We start from the raw sequence: 18,625 nt of genomic DNA on the forward strand, positions 1-18,625 counted from the left end.
TTGTAAAATACAGTTGATTACTAAAAAAAAAAAAAAAAAGTTTATGATATATAAGAAATAAATAGTATAAACTTAAATGAATAAATAAATAATATAAAAATTAAATAAAATTCAAACTATAAATTAAGAGAAAAAATTAAAAGAGATACATAAAATGTGTAAAAACGAAGAATATATTAAAGATAAGATAAACTGTAATATAAAATATATGGGACAAAGAAAATAGGCAGCCAAGTCTGTTCATTTACGGAGAGAAACAGCGCCCCCTGCCGTGCTCAGAATGTAACCAGTGATTCTAAACAAAAATCTGTAGGATAAACAGGAAGTGGACCGAGTTCCCCTCTACAGTCTATAGTCACAGTTACTCACACAGAGGGCAGCTGGAGTGTCTTTGAGCGCTTCTGTTTTCTTGTGTTACTGGTCCCCCCGGTCTGACTTCATTCATTCACCACAGAAGAAAAAACGAGGGCGGGCTGAAAGTTGAACTTAGCTAATAATTGTTTCTCAATAAGAGTCCAAAGGTCCTGCAGCGCTGTCACTGATTTCTGATCGTTTTACAAAGTGTGCGCCGGTGAGTTGTTTTTTGTCTCTACTTGTTGGATTGAGTTGTTTGCTTTTTTCATTCACTCATTCATTCGTCCAATCATTTTCTGCAGCTTTGATATCAGATGGCTTCTGCATGGCAAAGTGTCCTCTCTGTGCACCAGAGAATAGTGGACAATGGAGGTATGATGCTGGGTTATTTCTTATATATATATATTTATTTTTACAAATATTTCCAGTTCGTTGCTTAAATTTTTTTATCACTTTTTTTTCTATTTTACTTATTTATTTATTTTTTTACTTATTTCCATCTTTAGAGAGGATTCCTAGTCTGAATGAAACACAAGGCTGTTTGTGGGAGTTGTGGACTGCAGATATGTGGCTCTGTTTGCCTCCACAATGAATGCTTTGTGGATTTTCACATGATTTGCCTGAGTTTAACTTCTATTATCTTGTTAGTGGAGTGGAGCAGGAGGGATGCAAGCAGTGCCAATATCAGACAAAAACTGACTTGAATACTGAAAAAGTGTAAATGGTAAAATAAAATATAATAATAAAAAAATAATTGGTGAGTAATAAAGGGCATTTCAAAGAGGCCGAATCTCTGACCAATTTTCCTCAATGTAAAGTTACAATGAGTTTTGAATTTTAAAAATTTTGGATAGCTGTGATCTTCAGGCGGCCCTGAATTAAAAAAGACATGACTCTGTAGTGGAAATCACTGCATGGGCTTAAAAAAACAGTCAAAAGCTATCGACTTTGAGCACTGTTTGCTCATGCATCAAGAAACGTAGGTTAAAACTGTACCATGCAGAAGAGGAAACTAAGTATCAACATGACCCAGAAAAGCTGTCAGCTCCTCCCCACGCAGCCTGTTAGGCCTGCCTCTTGATTCCATCCACTGAAAAAAAATTGATACATCATGAAACTAAAATGTGACAAAGAAGACCCTACACTGGTAATTAGCTGATATCCTATGGCAGGAAAGAATGGGACAACTGTTCACATTCAAAACTCTGGGAACTGTTTTTCTTGCTTCTCAGACGCTAAGAAAGTGATCTTTAAAGATGCAGCACAATGATAACATGCCTACTGTCCCAACTCTTGAGAAATGTGTTGCTGGCATCAAGTTCATACTGAATGAGTTTTATTGCTATTTAACAACAGTTTCAGTTTAAACAGTTGATATTTTGTCTTTGCTTCATGGTCCATTGAACACGGTGTTTACATTTGGCAAATTTAGTTTTCTTGAATTATTATTCATCATCCAAACTCCTTTGAATTCAGGGATTTTTTTTTATATGATTCGAGCTGAAAGTTGGTTGAAATTGCTGCAGTAATACATGAATTCATTCTTGAAAAATGAGTTCTTGACAGATCTCTGATATGTTCCAGATAAAAGGACAGACCCGTGGCTGCTGGTTTACTCCCCTGTCCCAGTCTCCGCCATCTTCCTCGTGTACCTGTGTGTGGTCTGGGTCGGCCCTCGATTGATGAAACACAGACAACCTGTTGACCTCAAAGTCGTTCTCATAGTTTACAACTTCGCCATGGTTGGCCTGTCTGCCTACATGTTCTATGAGGTGTGTTTGTGCTGCTTTTTGTTGAAACAAAATCAACGCTGAACACATGATGGAAACACTTAGTTTTTCCTGATAGTGTTGAATACTTCCATTGTTTGTTTATTTTCTCAAAAATGTTGCTTCCTCAGGGATTTCTGAGTCATGGTTTAAGCACTTTTTTATCTTGATTTTTTAAAATTTTATAACTATTTAACAGTTCCTGGTAACATCCTGGCTCTCAAACTACAGCCTACTCTGCCAACCTGTGGACTACAGCACCAGTCCGCTCGCAGTGAGGGTGAGTGTCTCATCTGAAACATTCAGTCATCTGAGCATGTTTGTACAAATCTAATGAAATATAGTGGAACATAAATCCTCCTGGATTGCTGATGATGTTATTTGTAAGGCAAAAGATACAGTATCACGTAAAACTCACCTTACTCCATCCTATCCTTCCTCCAGATGGCCAGAGTCTGCTGGTGGTTCTTCTTCTCTAAAGTCATAGAGCTCAGTGACACGGTACAATGTATTTATTGAAACTGTTGACATATTGAGGAGAACTAAAGGTTCAAAAACTGATACCAGATTTTTTATCATTTCTTTGAGAAGATCTTCTTCATCCTGAGGAAGAAGAACAATCAGGTTACCTTCCTTCATGTTTATCATCATGCCACCATGATCTTCAACTGGTGGGCGGGAGTCAAATACGTAGCAGGAGGACAGTGTGAGTCAAGTAGAAAATAGTCTTGCATGAACTTACAAGTCTTTTCATTCACTTAATTTCAAACATGTAACTAGTCATGCTCGTACACTGGATGAATGACTTTTTGTTTTCCTGTTGATAATGTGGAATCAGTCTCATATTCACCACCATGTTCATAAAATACACCATTGAGTCCTTTTTATGTAACGTTTACTGTATCATTGTTGTATATCGATATGAAATGCAATAGTTGGAACAAAATCATGTTAAAATTCATCTGACTCCATCAAAATGAAGTGAAAGCATGTCCATGGACTCAGGCTTTCATGTAGCAGTTATAATTTAACCGTGGTGAATGAAAAAGAATTGACTGATTACATGAAGCAGCTTTTCTTATCTACTCATCCAAATTCAATTTCTTAATATGCTGCTCATATTAACCAAGTGTTGCATTTATTATTTTGCGTTATAATGATGTTTTCGTTAAAAATAAGCCAAAAAGCACAGAAAGTTGTTAATCAAGCCGCTCCAAATATTTTTACCCACCCTGCAGCATTCTTCATTGGCTTGGTCAACACATTTGTCCACATTGTGATGTATTCTTACTACGGCCTGGCTGCCATTGGCCCTCACATGCAGAAGTACCTGTGGTGGAAGCGATATCTCACGTCTCTGCAGCTGGTGAGTCCTGCTTTAAAGCAACTATGAATATGTGGACTTTTCCTGCATGAAACAAGCGATTATGACCTCTTTGTCCCCCTCCTAGGTGCAGTTCCTGCTGTTCCTCCTGCACACAGGCTACAACCTGTTCACAGAGTGTGATTTCCCTGACTCCTTCAACGTGGTGGTGTTTGGTTACTGCGTCACCCTCATCATCCTCTTCAGTAACTTCTACTATCAGAGCTACCTCAACAAGAAGAAGCAGAAATAAGACTGAAAAACTCACCACGTCGTCTGCTGGTGTCTGCAGTACTCACTTGCATCCACTAGGGGGAACAACATACTCACAGTCTGTATGTTTCACTCATTTTATAAACTGGATTCCCTGAGTGCGCAGTCAGTCCAGCTCTACGGTCATACTTGAAAACTGAACGGTCAACAGAAGTACAATAAATGTGAAGGATTTGTGTAATTAAAGCATTTTTGGTGAGTAATTTAGAATGGTGAACGCATTGTGATGATTGTACAATTATTTATTTCTTATTAGAGAAATGACAAACATTCAAAAGACTGCTGTAAACAAACTGTACATTTTTTACACATAATAAAGTAGGTTGGTTTCTGCATTATTGCTGAATTAATGAGTTCAGAACCCTTTTCAGAGATAAATCAACAAAGGAAAAAAAAAGGGTGAAAAAAATCACGACAAAATACAGATATGCAAAAACATTCCACTGTTACGACACGGCAAAATGATATATTCTTTTCTACACTTCAGCCAAAAACAGGGTGAAAAATGACGATCAGAGAGGAAGACATGGAGATGGAGGAAAGAGGGCAGTTTTAACCCTAAGGGATGTGAAAATATGAGGCATAGAAAACATTTTGTTTCAGCTTAAACTGATGATCGGTCTGTGTTAGTGTTAGCACCAGTGTGACCAAATCAGATTCTGTTAGATGAATAATTATGAAACAGACAAAAAGGCTTATGTATCCATAAATTAATGACAGGTAAATGTTCCAAAAAAATGGATCTTTTCTGAATGGTAAAATTTTTAATCTTGTGTCAATCATTTCAAGTGAGTTAATATTGGATTTTTTTCTTCCTTTGTACCTTTCCTTCAGAGTATTCAAAGTCTCATGAACCAATGATTTTACATGCGGTTTGAGGCTCTCGTACAGAACGTAAAGACAAATCCAAAGGCTCACAGAGGCCGTCATGTTCACATAGCGTTGGTCTTTTATTATTAAACTCAAGGACTTGATGGAGCAACATTTAAAAACTGAATGATGCTGAAGACATTAAGATAGTTTACAGTAAAGGTCAAGTCATGACTGCACAGAATCCTACAGCTCCCATAATTCAACACAGCATCTTTCATTAGACCCACTCCTGCCTGGTTAATGCCCGCTTACTTGATTCTCCAGGTCCATGGTTAGTTTGAAACAGGGATGCTGTTTTGCGCTTGTTTTACTGCTATTTTAGCCAGGAATACCTCAGAATGTTTCCTTCCTTAAAGGTCCCATATTATGCAAAAATCACTTTATTAAGTCTTTTAGTGAATTTTGTAGGTCTTTGGCTTTCCTCCCAGCCCACAAAATGTGATATTTAATGGCAAAACCTGTACTTAGTAGTGTTTGTGAATGTAAAATCCTGACCTTAAACGAGCTGTTTGGATTTTGGGGATTTGCTGACGTCAGCGATTCCCTTTTTTGACCAATCAGGAGCAAGTCTGACCTGATTGGTCCACCGGAGCAGATACCCCGAACCCCCTCCCCGCCCACTCTGCTCCCCAGCAGCGGGGAGGAGAATGCAGGTGAGAATGAAACTGTTAGAACATGTTTCATTGGAAGACACAAGCTGCTGCTCAGACATTTTGTGAGGGGCTATGAGCCAAAGAGTTCTGGCCACTCTGTAATCACTTGATTGGACTTTGGGAGAAGCAGGAAGTGAGACACTGCAGGGTTTGTTTCTTTCAGCTGATGTCTGTGGAAGTAGCTGGACAGTTAAGAACTGAATGAGGTGTGCTGAAGCGTGCCCTGCTTCAGTGCTGCTCTATGTCTCTGTGTAGACAGAAGACATGTGATTCAGGCTGCGGTCGAAGCTGCCCACCTGGAAGAAGATGCTCTCCTCAGGGCTTGAGGAGAACTGGCACCCTGCGCCTCCTTGAAGCTCCTGGGTCAAGCTGAAACCTGGAGCAGAGCAGAAAATTTGCAGTTAGTTAAACATTTAGGTGAGATTATTCAGGCTGCCTTTGTGGTGTACTGGTCTTTAACCAGCCTAAAACAGCACGTCACCCAGTTGTTAATCTTGCTTCACTGGCTTCCAGTAGCAGCTCGAATCAAATTCAAAGCTCTTCTTCTGGTTTACAAAATAGTGACAAGAATGGCTCCTGTCTACCCGGGGTCCCTCTTTCAGGTCTACACTCCTCGCCCACAACGCTCTGCTTGTGAAAGACGCCCCCAGCCCAGCGCGGCTCTAAATCACTAGCCAGACTTTTTTCCTCTGTTATGCCGAAATGGTGGAATGAATAACCAAACTCTATACGATCCACAGAGATCCTTTCTACTTTTAAGAGATGTCTGAAAACTCATCTGTTCAGGGAACACTTGTGCACTTAATCTGACCATTCTCCTCTTTACCCTCAGGGGTAGAATGAGTCAATAGGTCTAAGACTTAGGTCAGCACTTGTGATTTTTCAGCACTACTACTGAATGTTGATGAATTTTGAAGTATACTGTTGCAGCAATTTATTGTGTTTTTTTGGCTTGTTGATTATTGTAACCCCCCCCCCCCCCCCCAAAAAAAAAAACAAAAAAAACAACAACAACAAAAAAAAACAAAAAAAAAAAACAAACTTGCACTTAATGGCAGTACCTGTATATAACTTGTAGCACTTTGTTGCACTAACTAGGTTTTCCTTCTGTCTAAATTCTTGCTTGTGTTGTACGCTGCTTTGGACAAAAGCGTCTGCTGAATGAAACTGTAAGACTGTAAGACTGTGCTGTCTCCAAGTTACAGCTCCCAGCTGGAGTACCTGGGTTGTTGTTTGACATGTGGAAGCCGTTGTGTTGATGGGAGTTGTAGGCATGAGAATCTCCTGGGACGTGGACGCCACCGACTGTCTGCTCCATCCTGTAGGAGTCTCCGAAGTGGAAGCAGCTCTGAAAGCTGCCTTGATATTCTAGGAAATGAAGGAGGATGTAAGAAAGGAGAAAGACAAAATAGACACCAGACTTGATCTGCTGCCACCAGCGTCTATGGTTGATTGTTTCAGAGGTAAGTAAGCGCCCTTTCCACCGGCTGAAATGAGCAGAAATTTATGACAATGCTATATTTGAGATTTTGCTAAGTGTGCCAGCCCTACACTATGTTGCATATGTCCCAATAGTCTCAGTCTGAATGACCGCAGGAGTCACGATAATGGAGAAGCAGTCTATCCTTGAGCACTTTTATGCAACTCCCTGACCACGGCGTGGTTTCAGAGACGTCCATGTGTAGATCTTTACAGGGAAAACAGTGTTTAAGGCATTAGGAAAAAAGGCTCCGAAGTGACAGCTGAGCTTGCCATGTTAGGGCGCTGAGAGACAGCTGAGCTCATGAGCCAGCATTTTGTTGGCTAATTCAGCGCAGGGAAAAGGCTTCCGGCATGTGGTTTTCCCTGCTCTGTCTCTACGACTCTAATCTCCCTCCGTCCTAAAAGCACTCTGACAGAGCCGCAGGGCAGAATCGCTGCTCAGAGACAACTTCCTCCCTTTCAGGCCTTTCATGTGGCTGTGCTGGTACAGTACACGTTTGAACCAGACACAGGGCTGTTCTTATGTGTATTCAAGTGATCTGACACTTGATTCCCTCACAGGAAGTTATATGAAAGTAATACCTGCTGCATGTTTCTGAACCACCTGCCACAGGAAATCAAAATCAGGATATTAAATTGAAACGCCAATGAACATTCTTCAAATCCAAGTCAGGGCAGATTTCCTGAAACAAGCTGAGCAGGATGTCTTTGGGTTGGCCTTACCGTCGCTGGCTGGCTGATGGTGGTGATAGTGGGAATACGGCTTGTGTTGAGGGTGGGCATGCTGTTTCTCCAAAGGAGGAGGAGATGTCCCTGTTACCTTCATCCCTGGAGACAAGAGAGGACCTGGCACCCTGAAGGAGACACAGAAATCGTGGGTGAGACATAAATCAAGATGTCTAGATCCATCATCCGTTCTTTTTTAGACAGTGTCAGAAATGTTTCATGCTTTGTAACATCCCAATCAAAGCTGGAGCTACACGTCAGCTCTCTGACCACATGATCCAAACCCAGCGGAGGATTTCAGAGATCCTGAACACAGAGGAAGAAACATTCCAGGCGTGTGGAAACTTGGGCTCCCCACACGTAATGGCCCTCCTACCACATATTATGATCTTAAGTCAACAAACAGCAGAGTGTACATTCAACTAAAACCACCCCCTCCTCACACACACACACACACACACACACACACACACACACACACACACACACACACACACACACACACACACACACACACACACACACACACACACACACACACACACACATAATGCCCACAGTACAGTAACTACAGGCTTTGTGGCCTACACAGAATAAAGCACAATAGTGTGTTTACATTCATGACTTTTGAGAAAGAGAAATACGAAGCTGTCATGTTTGTGACTTTGTGGACTCTAACAGCCCGGAGGACAACTCAAGTTACCACACCAGCCTACTTTTGTGGGTATTGATCATTTAAATGAAAGGTCTGATCCAAAAGTTGGAATTCTCAGACTTCTTTTTAGTGGAACGTCCTGCCAAGTGTTTGTCAGTCGCACCAACTAAGGTCACACTGCGCACTGAAGCCACATTATAGAGATCTGAGAAAAATACTGAAGTCTTACAATAATACCAGCTGATCGTAATTCCCCCATTTAGCGTCACAGTTAAACTGGTTCAACCTCAAAAAGAAAAAAAAATCACAGGATGAAATGAAAGACTGCAGCATGCTTCAGAGAGTGTACGCAGGAGCTGTCAGCAGCATCCACGACCACGCTCTGTCTAACATCAAATCATCTAACGCCAAAAGTATGCTGATATCATGGTGGTTGTTAGTTATTTAAATTTTTTTTGTCTTCGCTCAACAGTGTGCACATCAATGGATTTCTAAATATTTGGAGAGTTACATCATGCATTTTAAGGGGAATTCCACCTCAAATCAAAGTTGTGCAAACATCAGAAGAACAGTAAAACCTCCTTTAGAAATGCCTCAAGCACCTGAGTCAACTTTGCATAAAAGTCCCCACTGTGGTCTCACTGGGTCACTAGGATTGACATTCCCATTAGCTTAGCACCAGCCTGAAGTGAACCTCTTCATAAGTACAACTTCTTGTTGGTAAGTGGCAAATTGTGCAGCTTGAGTCTTTTAAGAGTAAGCTTTAGTACAAAACCTGGAACCAGAGGAAGAAAGCTTTAAGCTGTAACTCAGCAATACACATGCTTCTTGTTGTAGATCTAATCTTACCTTATTTGCTTAAAAAAAGCTAACAGTAGACCCACAACTGTAATATGTTCAATTTAAAGGACATTTTATTTGAGGATTTTAACATCCTTTAAGGTGCTTTCCATCTTTGCACCTTCTGTGTGCAAAAAGATACCTCTGATATCTCTGCTGCTTTGGTTCAGTTCATGAGTAAGCTGTGTTTTTTAATAACATCATCACTTCATCCGACACCCACCCCCTGGCAGCAGTTACAAGCCTTGTAAATAATGACATAAAAATTATTAATCCTCTTGCTGGTTGTCCTGATTGCTTTGGAGGTCATAAAGAACGACTTTCTGTTTCATCACAGAAAAAAAAAACACACTGGAGCCTTAATGTTGTAATGTTGTGCATTTGACATTAACTTAATAGGACAGCAATCCACTCCAAATCCTACCTTTTAAAAACAGAGCAGCCCAATCACTCCCAAAAATATTCAACAGCCACTTAGTGCCCTCTCATGACTGCACGTCAGGAATGCCAACACATAAACTGCTGCTGTGTTACCGTGAGCTGCTTTGCTGAGGAAGCATATGGTTTGCACTAAGCGCTATATGAATGTGATGACAGAGTGCTGCTGGAAGCAGGCGAGCCCTCAGATGACTGCTCGCTGCTCGCTGGCCTGACTGGAGCCTACGAAATGACCTACTGCTTCACGCATGGGGGACGTCCCACCTGGCAGTGAGGAGACAGATATATGTACAACATGTGGCAAATGAAGGTTGATGATGTCAAACTAAGGGGCATGATGCTTACACATGGCCTGTGATGCTAAATTTACTGCATTTTACATGACTCCAGAACAAACAGTAGTTTTTTAAATGTGAAAGGTTTTTCCCTTATCAGAAAAATACATTTAAAAACTACAATAATTTATACATTATGGCTTACTTTTCAAAGTCCTATTTTAGTGTCCTTGCCTGACTTTTAGATCATTTTATTAAAACTGGAAGGGGCATAGTATTTGTAATTTTTTGTGCCCAATCCCATTTCAGAAGAATATATAGGAAATTTATATAATTCAATATGGTCTATAACAGGGGTGGCCAACCTGCCACATGAGCCACATGTGGCTCTTTGCCTTTCACTGTGTGGCTCTTTGACCAATCCATAAAAAAATATTGTTATGAGTAGTGGTGTGCCGATCAATCTAAAATACTGATATACTGATGCCAACATTGGGATCAGTAGTGATCAATACTTGGTGCTGAGATTGATACTTCAGTTTCAGTTTCTCTTCTCTACATGTGCTCCTCTCAATTACTTATGTGCTCATAGCTAGATAGCTAGCTAGATAGATAGATATATAGAAAGATAGATATATAGAAAGATAGATAAAACTTTGTCTCATCTGGAGTAAAAACAGAGACTTGTCTTTGACACGTCTTCAAGAACATATTAAAACACAATCACAAACACAATAAATTTCACTTTGAAAATTGGAAATATATTGATTTTCATTTCATGTAATTTTGTTTACGTGTCTCTGACTGGTTGGCCACCCCTGGTCTATAAGCATGAATTTAACAGAAAGTCGTTTTAACTTCTTAAACAATAATGAGACTTGAAAAAAAATAGTTGTTGCACTTCTTCTGTTATATTATTTGACATATTTATATAGAGTGATTAAAAGGTAATTAAACTATTTACATGAATAATAGTATAAAAATGTTAAATACGAATAGAGACCAGCTTGTTTAGACATCTACTGTTGTACTGTTGGTATTTAAAACTTGTGCGAGGAACTTTTGGGTTAAATCAGTTTTGGTGCCCCCTATGGGAAAAAAAAGGAAAAACCTTATCTGTTTGCTGGTTTTGTCCTTTACATGTCTAACAAAATTATCATTCTGCTTTCTCTTAAGAGTCAGCTGTTTAACAAATCAAAAATCTTTGCCGTGTAGGTAGTGAGCAGTTATTCACCAGGCTGACAACTATTTCCTGGCAGAGGTATCAGACATGAGAACTAACTGTAGAAAAATAGTGAATTTTTTACTGAGGCTCTGGTTTACTTTTGTTGCTCATAGAGAAGCATCAGTATCAGTCTGTTTCATAGCATGTTGAAAACTCCCCACTGGAGCTTTAAAGTTAATTTTGTTGCACACTTTCTTCTTTTGTCAATTTTTTGTTAGAAGACCTTAAAACTTTATACAGCAAGGTGTATTAGCTTTAAACAAGCAGCAATAGACATTTTAGCAGGATAACAGCACAATCCCCCGTATCCTCAGATGGGCAGGACTAAAGGCTTCTGGCAAGAAAAAAACTTGTGACTTGTTCTGCCTCCGAGTGCCTACTACACATCAGCATGTTCATCTGGGTATCAAATGGAAGTGTTTGACTGTAAATGCACTGCACTTGACCTCCATGTCCACTTCTTTTAAATTCAGGAAGCTTGTGTGGCACCTCGCGTCAGTCCAGCTATGAAGAAGCTAGCTGTTAGCGAGCGTGGCTAATCCATGGGCTGGCACAGGCCCAGTGCGTGGCCATGTGGTCCTGCAGAGAGCAGCATTCCCCCAGGAGCTGCTGTCAGCACAAACTCAGGAAACAGTTATACTGTTCATATTTTTACAAGCTGCCTCTATGTGCAGCTAAAGTGAATCATAAGCTAATCACTGCCAGCTGCCCACAGTCCTGCTCTCATTGGTCTCTAGCTTGCTAGCTGCTCAGGCTGGAAGTATGAGGGGAATCTTTCATACTCCACATTAATCTCTAACCTGATATTCATCTTCACTGGCCATCCGGCATTACTCTGCTTTTTCCAGCCAGCCCACCCACTCCTGTCCCACAGCGATGAGAAAGTGATTCAACCTTTGACCTGTTGATTCCTAAAGGCAGAGTTTGATCCCATTTCAGGGTGAGGCAACGAGATTGATGGTCTAAATTCTAATAAATATTAGGAGGGTTTAGAGGTGATAAAAAAGTATGGACAGGTTTTCAAAATATCTTTTGGTGCTGTCCTGTAGCTAACTAATTTGACCTCTTACATGATTTGTAGAGTGTACAAACATAAACACTTCTGAAGTGATGAGCTTGTGTTTTAGGACACCGCACTCACTGAAAATACAGCTCAGTGACTTAAAACTTAAGTGTCTCAGTGACTTTCCCTGTGAGTAATATGGGAAGGCTGATGTCATTCTGGGAATCAGATTTGGTGAAGTTCATGACCCAACTGTAAGTCTGAAGTCAGGACTGGATGACTTGTGTTGAGGTAAATCTGCGCAGATTATTGTCCAGAAATGTTACAAGTTGATGGACTCTTGTTGTGTAAAAGAAAAGCATCCCTCGGAGTCTTGGCTCTTTGTATTGAGGCGTGATGAGATGGAAAGAAAAACCTGAAGATTCATGAGCAGTCCTGCTCCACTGCTCGTTCGTCTTCTTTCACCTGCGGCTCGCTGTCCCACCAGGGAGCTGGGATCAGACTCCGTCCTCCACAGACACTACGTTCCCCACAAACACCCTCGGCCTCCTCCTCTCATCTGCTCCCTTAGCAGCCGACCATTAAGCCCCCCTGATGGATGACAGGAGCTACTTTGGCGCAGACTGGTGGGAACGCTTCTGGTTCTGGTTAGCAAGCAAAAGCTGTGCTTGAGAGACAGACTACAGCATCCTGGCTAAAGCTAAGCTAACGCTAAGCCAGCCCTGCAGGCCTCAGTGTGAGGACTACATTCAGGGCTTTGGATACTTCTGGGGCCTCAAAGCTCTGTGAAAGGCCCAGAAAGATAACTATCCTAAACACAAAGGATCTGTCCTTAATCACCGTCTTTCTTGGGAACATATTGACGGTAAATCATCTGAATCTTTCGTGTGAGTTAACTGTTTGAACAGACGGGTTAATTAAAGGCTACGCATTAATAGCAGAGTACCACAAAATGAGTTACTGACCACACTCTGTCATGACCTACCACCCCAAAAATGTTTTTGTTTGGGCTGTGAGATTGACACTCATTTTCTGGATCACTGTAGAATGATAATGGCTGGAAGTCAGACAGTGTCGAGTTACGAGCCCTGAACGTCCCCCTTTGGAGCCCAAACTCTTAATGTAGCTCTGTGCCGTCCCGGCTGCCACTCTAATTCAATTAGCCTACGTCAATCACTGCTGAGATATCAAACCACCTCAGACTAATATTTACAGAGGGGCTCTAATATCAATACGCAGGTAAAGGCTGCATACTCTCCCCTCTGCAATTATATAACCACATATGGCTGAGGCACTGAATGACAACATTTACCACCCATCCCTCTGTGAGCACGGGCCGCGGCGGCAGAGCAGCCGTTTTCATGATAGTCTCCACACACAGACGTACATCCGCACATATGAGTGCACACCAGATTGCCAAATGTATTTTAACTGGCATATTTTAATATTAGCTCCAGAAAAATGACACTGGTATTTAGAGAGTAAAGGGAGTCTAAATGGTCCATTTGAGCCAGAGTAAACACATTTAGCAATGAGGTCAGAGGCTGCCACACTAGAGGCAGGTTAGTTTGATAATTTTGTCAAAATGTTTAATGTCCTGCTAAACCGTTTGGGAAAAACAAGTGCGGCAGTGATATTGACTTTGGCAGCGGCCTGTATACTCAAGGCTTTAAAACATGTAAATCAAATGCTCCATCTTCGGGCTAATGTGAGTAGACGTTTCATGCCCAGCGCGTTGCTCTGTAGGTCTCTGCCATAACCTCGCTTTTCTGACTCCTTACCCAACCCTCAGTGCGTTACTGTGTGATGAACAGATAGGGCAACACAGTGTGAGTATGAGTGTGTGTGTGCGCGCGTTTAAGTAAAACATCTCGATTTCATGAAATTTGTAGCTGTGAAAATGGCTTCATTTACAGTGCGGCATTGTTAACATGTCTGAAGCGTGTAGGGGCTTGAGATGAAGAGAGAAAGATAAACATGAGCATGGGGGAATACTTCAAAGGCATTATGGGTATTTAAGTCAAAAAAAGACAGAACAAATGGGATTTCTTCTGCCCAAAACACAAGTTCAGATGCTTCTCATCTAGCCTCAGAAGGAGCAGACGCGTGTCTCAATTTCAACATGTCACTGCATGAGTAACCACTGCTCCAGCATCCTCTACTCAGGTCCTTTTCACTTTTCATTCCTCTCCTTGTGCTGGTAACTGTGCAAGAGTCACAGCGACCACACGGTAATCCTAACAGCGTTCTCCTCCTGTTTTCTAGGCTTGAAACAACACATCACCGTCCAGATGCTTTCAGGCCGACTAAACGTCTCTCTGCAGCACTCGGACGTTTACACTCAGACGGTTTTGCCGCCTCGGCTCGCTGCTCTATTTGCACTGGAAGTCTGCTGTGTCTCACACCCCAATCACTCGCAATCATGTGTGTTTCCTGGATAACTATATGTAAACTCCTCTCACTCACACACACTCCCACACACTGAGAGACACATGTGCACGCATGCATGAGCAGCTCTTAGAGTGAGAAAGCCTTCAAATCTCATTCTGTCATAAGCCTGTGCTGTATATACTCCAGTTAAGCTCATATACACACAAAGACACCCAAAGAGTGGACCACAGTGTTAAAATAAGGCATGTTTACGTAACAAGATCACTTTTGTAACACAGGGTTTATCATGCTTGATTCCATCCACTCTTTCTCAATGTTATTAAACTGTGAAAGACTGTTTTCCCCGTCTACCTCCCTGGTTTTTCGGCACATTGTTTAGTACAGTACACTCTGTGCCTCCTGACGACACTCGGGCCTGTGTTTCTGCTCCACTCTCAGCTCTCTGGGGAAATCTTCAGCACTAATAGGAAACACGCTGAGTCTCTCACATACACTCACACACAGGATAAAAGAGAAGGATACATATAAAGAGTGGTCATTTTCTGAAGTAGTTTTCTCATTCACATTACACCCACACTTCTACCTTAATTTCAATCATATCATAGAGACTGCCTTCAGCCAAAAAGGGATGGGGCCAGAAGTTCAAGGCAAAGTATCAAAATAAGTTTGATAAAAAATGAAGTCAGTGCTGATACCAAAAAGCTGCAGTTCCTTAATTGTCCAGAGGAGACAGTCTGCAAAAGCCAAGTAACTCTCATTTGGGTCCTTTTTAAAAGGCCATTTTTAGAGTAAATTAAAACTTACGAACTGTCAGGTTTGAAGAACAGTTTTTGATATGTAGCCCTTGTACACTGCAGATGGGTTAATGCTTTTAAAATGCATACAGAGCGAGAGTTATACAGAAACCTGCATTTATGGGCACTTCTAAATGGAATGACTGGTAAGGGTGTTTTAACGGGTCCCAGGGGACCAAAAGTCGGCCTCAAGTCTATTTCCTTCAGAATTTCTTTTATGCTTTAAAAAAAAACCTCTTCAGAAAGAAATGATTGACATTATTGACACTACACCAATATTTTGTTCAATCCATTACTGCTCTCACAACCCTGTTACCGCAAGACAAGGACACACACACACACACACACACACACACACACACACACACACACACACACACAGACATCCCTGGGTGACCCATGAAGAGTGAGCAAAATAAACAAAGTGAGCATTCAGGTAAGGTCCCTTTAAAGAGACAGTATCTGGGATCACCTGTGTCAGCTAGGGATGGGTACCTTTCACATTTGAAACGATACTATACTGATTCCCAGTACCTGGCAATCAGTATAGGTACTCAACAGTACCAATTTTCGGTATTTTTGTGTGTGTTTATGTGGTGATAAATATCAATTTGTTTGATAATAGAATGTAAATTCTTTCTTCAATTTAACACAATTACTCTTCAATATATAAACTTTCAATGCTGTGTTCATGTCCACCATGGAAAATCACCAACTCTTCCACTCCCTCACAGCCACAGGGATGCATTTGGGTACCTGAACATGACACCTTTTGATTTTACAAAAATTGGTACTTTTGACAAAATTTGGTCGGTACCAATAAAAGTACCTAATTCGTTACCCATCCTTTGTGTCTGCCAATATTACGTTTCAGAAGTTGCAGTTTTAGGACTTCAGTTGTTCCTCTACAACTAGGGATGGGAATTGTTAAGATTTTGTCGATACCGATGCCCTTATCGATTCTGCTTATCGATCTGATTCTTCATCGATCCCTTATCAATTCCTGTTGAGAATTTTCTTGGTACAAAAAGTAGCTTTACAGGTTTTCTGCGCCAGCAACATTTAATTGAGTTTTACTGTAAGTGAATAAAATGTAATTGGTCACAGAGTCTGGATATTTCTGGGCATAATTATACAGAAACAGGTAAAAATCACACACAATGTGACGTTGATGTACTGTGCTTTAACATATTAATAATTAAAGTAGGCCATCTAGTGTTTCAAAATGGTTATAGCAATAGTTTAAGTTGTTTGGAACCTTTCCGTGGTTATGAAGTCAGCCATGAGCCTTTCAATTGCCTGTTAGCTTTTGAAATTTGAAATTCTCAGTATTTTTTTACAAAGAGTTGATGTGATATGTTTCTGTGATGAAAGTTGAAATTCTATTCTTAAGCTGAAGTTATGCCGATGTATGCTAACTGCTAGCATATCAATACAGTTTCACATATACAATAGCATCAAGCTTGGGTTATTTTGGTAAATAAGGTGATTTATACCGAATGTACTGAATATGAATCTCCTGTGAGAGAATAATGTAAATTTCTTTATGAAGTCAGTTCTTCAGTAAAACTTCAAGCTGGAAATCCTGAATCAGAGTTTTTTGGGGAAAGGTTATCTAACTGCTAAGCTAAAATAGCTGCAGCAGACTAGTCGACATAAGGCCCAGCACAATGTAAAGAACTGATAAGGGAATCGTTAAGCACAAGGGCTAACAATATCGATAGATTGAAACATTTCAAGTTGATTCTCATCAGGAACTCCCAATTCCCATCCCTATCAACAACTCTTGAGGTGGTCTCACAGCAAGGATTAAGACGCTCACACACTTAAGAGTTTTTGTTGCACATCAGAAATGCAACTCTTGGCAAACCTGTACACTGTGGTGCTGTCCCAAAAGTTGAAGGTCTTAGAAGTGCAGTGCAGAAAAGTGACCCTGAAACTGAAGTCTCCAGGTTTTCACAGATAAGGGGGTTCAATAAAGTGGTTTTTGAATTGTAAATTAGTAAAAGCTACTACGGATGTTTCATAGAGCAAAAATGTAAAAGGTGTAAGGAGCATGAAACGGACACTTTAAACACCAGTACGAGGGGGTTTGTACAAACCTAAGTGTAAGGTCATGTCTTTGGGAGAATTTGTTGAATCATGTCATCTGAGATTAAAACACTTCACAATACAAACACCAAACAATGATCCCATCACGCAGCCCTGACAGTGTCCTCTCATTACACAGTGAACAGTGTCAGGCCAAACGGTGTGGTCATCACGCTGATGGTGTTGTATCCAGTGGAGATAGGGGACCTTGTGTATACTGATCATGGTGCCAGAAGTAGAGCTGGTGATGTGTCACGCTGACCCTGTGGTGACCAGCACAGCCCCTCTCCACATGAGGGATGTCTCAGGGGCTGAAGACTTGAGTTTGTTTCCAGTGAGATGACCGAATGGGTTTGTCAGCAGGACAGAGGGGCTTAACCTAACATGATCTAAGAGGGCTCGCCCTGCTGTGATTCAGGATGATGAAAAGGTGGAAAACAATAAGAAAAATAGAGGGTCCAAATCAGTGAGGATCCTGACACTATCAATACGATTATTAAAGGAATTAAGTTAAATGGATAATCCATATTTATGTGGATACTTTCATGTTTGTATAAAAAATCATCAGAAGAACTACAGGAAGGAGTACTAAATAGTGTTGTTATGTATCATTCAGAGCCCACACATCACTGAAGGGAAATCATGTCTTTTATATACTTTTTTAAGATTTAAAAGTTGAAAAGGATCACAAACCATAAAGAAAATAAAAAGACTGAGGACACTTTGGGGCCTTTCTACATACGAAGATGTTGCTCTCTGTGTATTATGATCAGAAAAGTAAGATTGTACCGCAGAGACAGAAGAAATGCATATATCCATCTTACCATAAGAATCCATTCAAACAACTAATTTCAGTGTGGCTGAGTAAGAAAAATGACAGAGAAAATGTGATTCCTTTGTGTATCGATTAACAGACGGGGTTCTTCTTTCAAACAAAAGAAGCATCTCAGCCACGTGTCTCAGAGTAGCAAGCAATCAGCAACTATTTGCAGGTTGGAACATGTTGAATGTTTATCAATTTATCTTGTTTCTATTTTATTGATTTAATTTCAACAATCTAAAAATCTCCATCCATGGAGGACTCACCCATCTCTCGTGCTGTCCATGGCAGTCAGCGGGGACAGATGATGGGGGCTGTTGAGGTCACGCTCCAGCCTGTGTTGTCTTGACGGCAGGTCGGTGACAGGAGCAGAGGTGGGGTTCGGGGTGGGGGAGAGGAGCTCCACTGAGGCGCTGTGATGGGGGGTGCTGGAGACAGTGTACAGGCCTGAAAGACAAACAAAGTTAATTCAGTAAAGGTGCCAAATAAACCAAAGAGCCATGTGCTCCATGTTTCCTTTAAGCTAATTAAAAGCCATTTCACGGTAACAGGATTTTGTTTTGACAACCTTCATCCAATCAGAGAGCTCTGTGAAATCAA

The 18,625-nt window shown here is 40.9% G+C and overlaps 2 protein-coding genes across 2 annotated transcripts in view; one reads left to right on the forward strand and one right to left on the reverse strand.

Annotated features, from left to right (window-relative positions):
• The first annotated feature begins 346 nt into the window (after nucleotides 1-346).
• On the forward strand, nucleotides 347-3,853 carry elovl8b (ELOVL fatty acid elongase 8b). Its single transcript, XM_074668224.1, has 8 exons — nucleotides 347-571; nucleotides 657-726; nucleotides 1,939-2,126; nucleotides 2,323-2,403; nucleotides 2,568-2,624; nucleotides 2,715-2,829; nucleotides 3,362-3,489; nucleotides 3,575-3,853. Exons 2-8 carry the CDS (start codon nucleotides 669-671, stop codon nucleotides 3,737-3,739), a joined length of 792 nt encoding a protein of 263 aa, XP_074524325.1. The 5' UTR covers nucleotides 347-571; nucleotides 657-668; the 3' UTR covers nucleotides 3,740-3,853.
• A 320-nt stretch (nucleotides 3,854-4,173) lies between these two features.
• The window catches only part of glis1b (GLIS family zinc finger 1b), an 89,749-nt gene continuing 75,297 nt past the window's right edge, over nucleotides 4,174-18,625 (reverse strand). Inside the window, exons 9-12 of the mRNA XM_074668223.1 lie at nucleotides 18,292-18,472; nucleotides 7,491-7,621; nucleotides 6,507-6,653; nucleotides 4,174-5,661 (exon numbers count right to left, since the gene is read on the reverse strand). Coding sequence (XP_074524324.1) covers nucleotides 5,525-5,661; nucleotides 6,507-6,653; nucleotides 7,491-7,621; nucleotides 18,292-18,472 — 596 coding nt within the window. The 3' untranslated portion in view covers nucleotides 4,174-5,524. The remainder of the gene's footprint in view (nucleotides 5,662-6,506; nucleotides 6,654-7,490; nucleotides 7,622-18,291; nucleotides 18,473-18,625) is intronic.

This window comes from Halichoeres trimaculatus, unplaced genomic scaffold (assembly GCF_033239565.1).
Source record: "Halichoeres trimaculatus isolate MK-OKI-2021-1 unplaced genomic scaffold, fHalTri1.1 fHalTri1_scaffold_4, whole genome shotgun sequence".
NCBI classification, from domain to species: Eukaryota; Metazoa; Chordata; class Actinopteri; order Labriformes; family Labridae; genus Halichoeres; species Halichoeres trimaculatus.

What these genes read in the sequence shown, in the direction of transcription:
- elovl8b (XM_074668224.1), top strand. Translation starts at nt 669, where the DNA reads ATGGCTTCTGCATGGCAAAGTGTCCTCTCTGTGCACCAGAGAATAGTG. An exon ending in CCAGTCCGCTCGCAGTGAGG is followed by an intron (nt 2,404 to 2,567) that starts GTGAGTGTCTCA and finishes TCCTTCCTCCAG; the next exon opens with ATGGCCAGAGTCTGCTGGTG. An exon ending in ATCTCACGTCTCTGCAGCTG is followed by an intron (nt 3,490 to 3,574) that starts GTGAGTCCTGCT and finishes TCCCCCTCCTAG; the next exon opens with GTGCAGTTCCTGCTGTTCCT.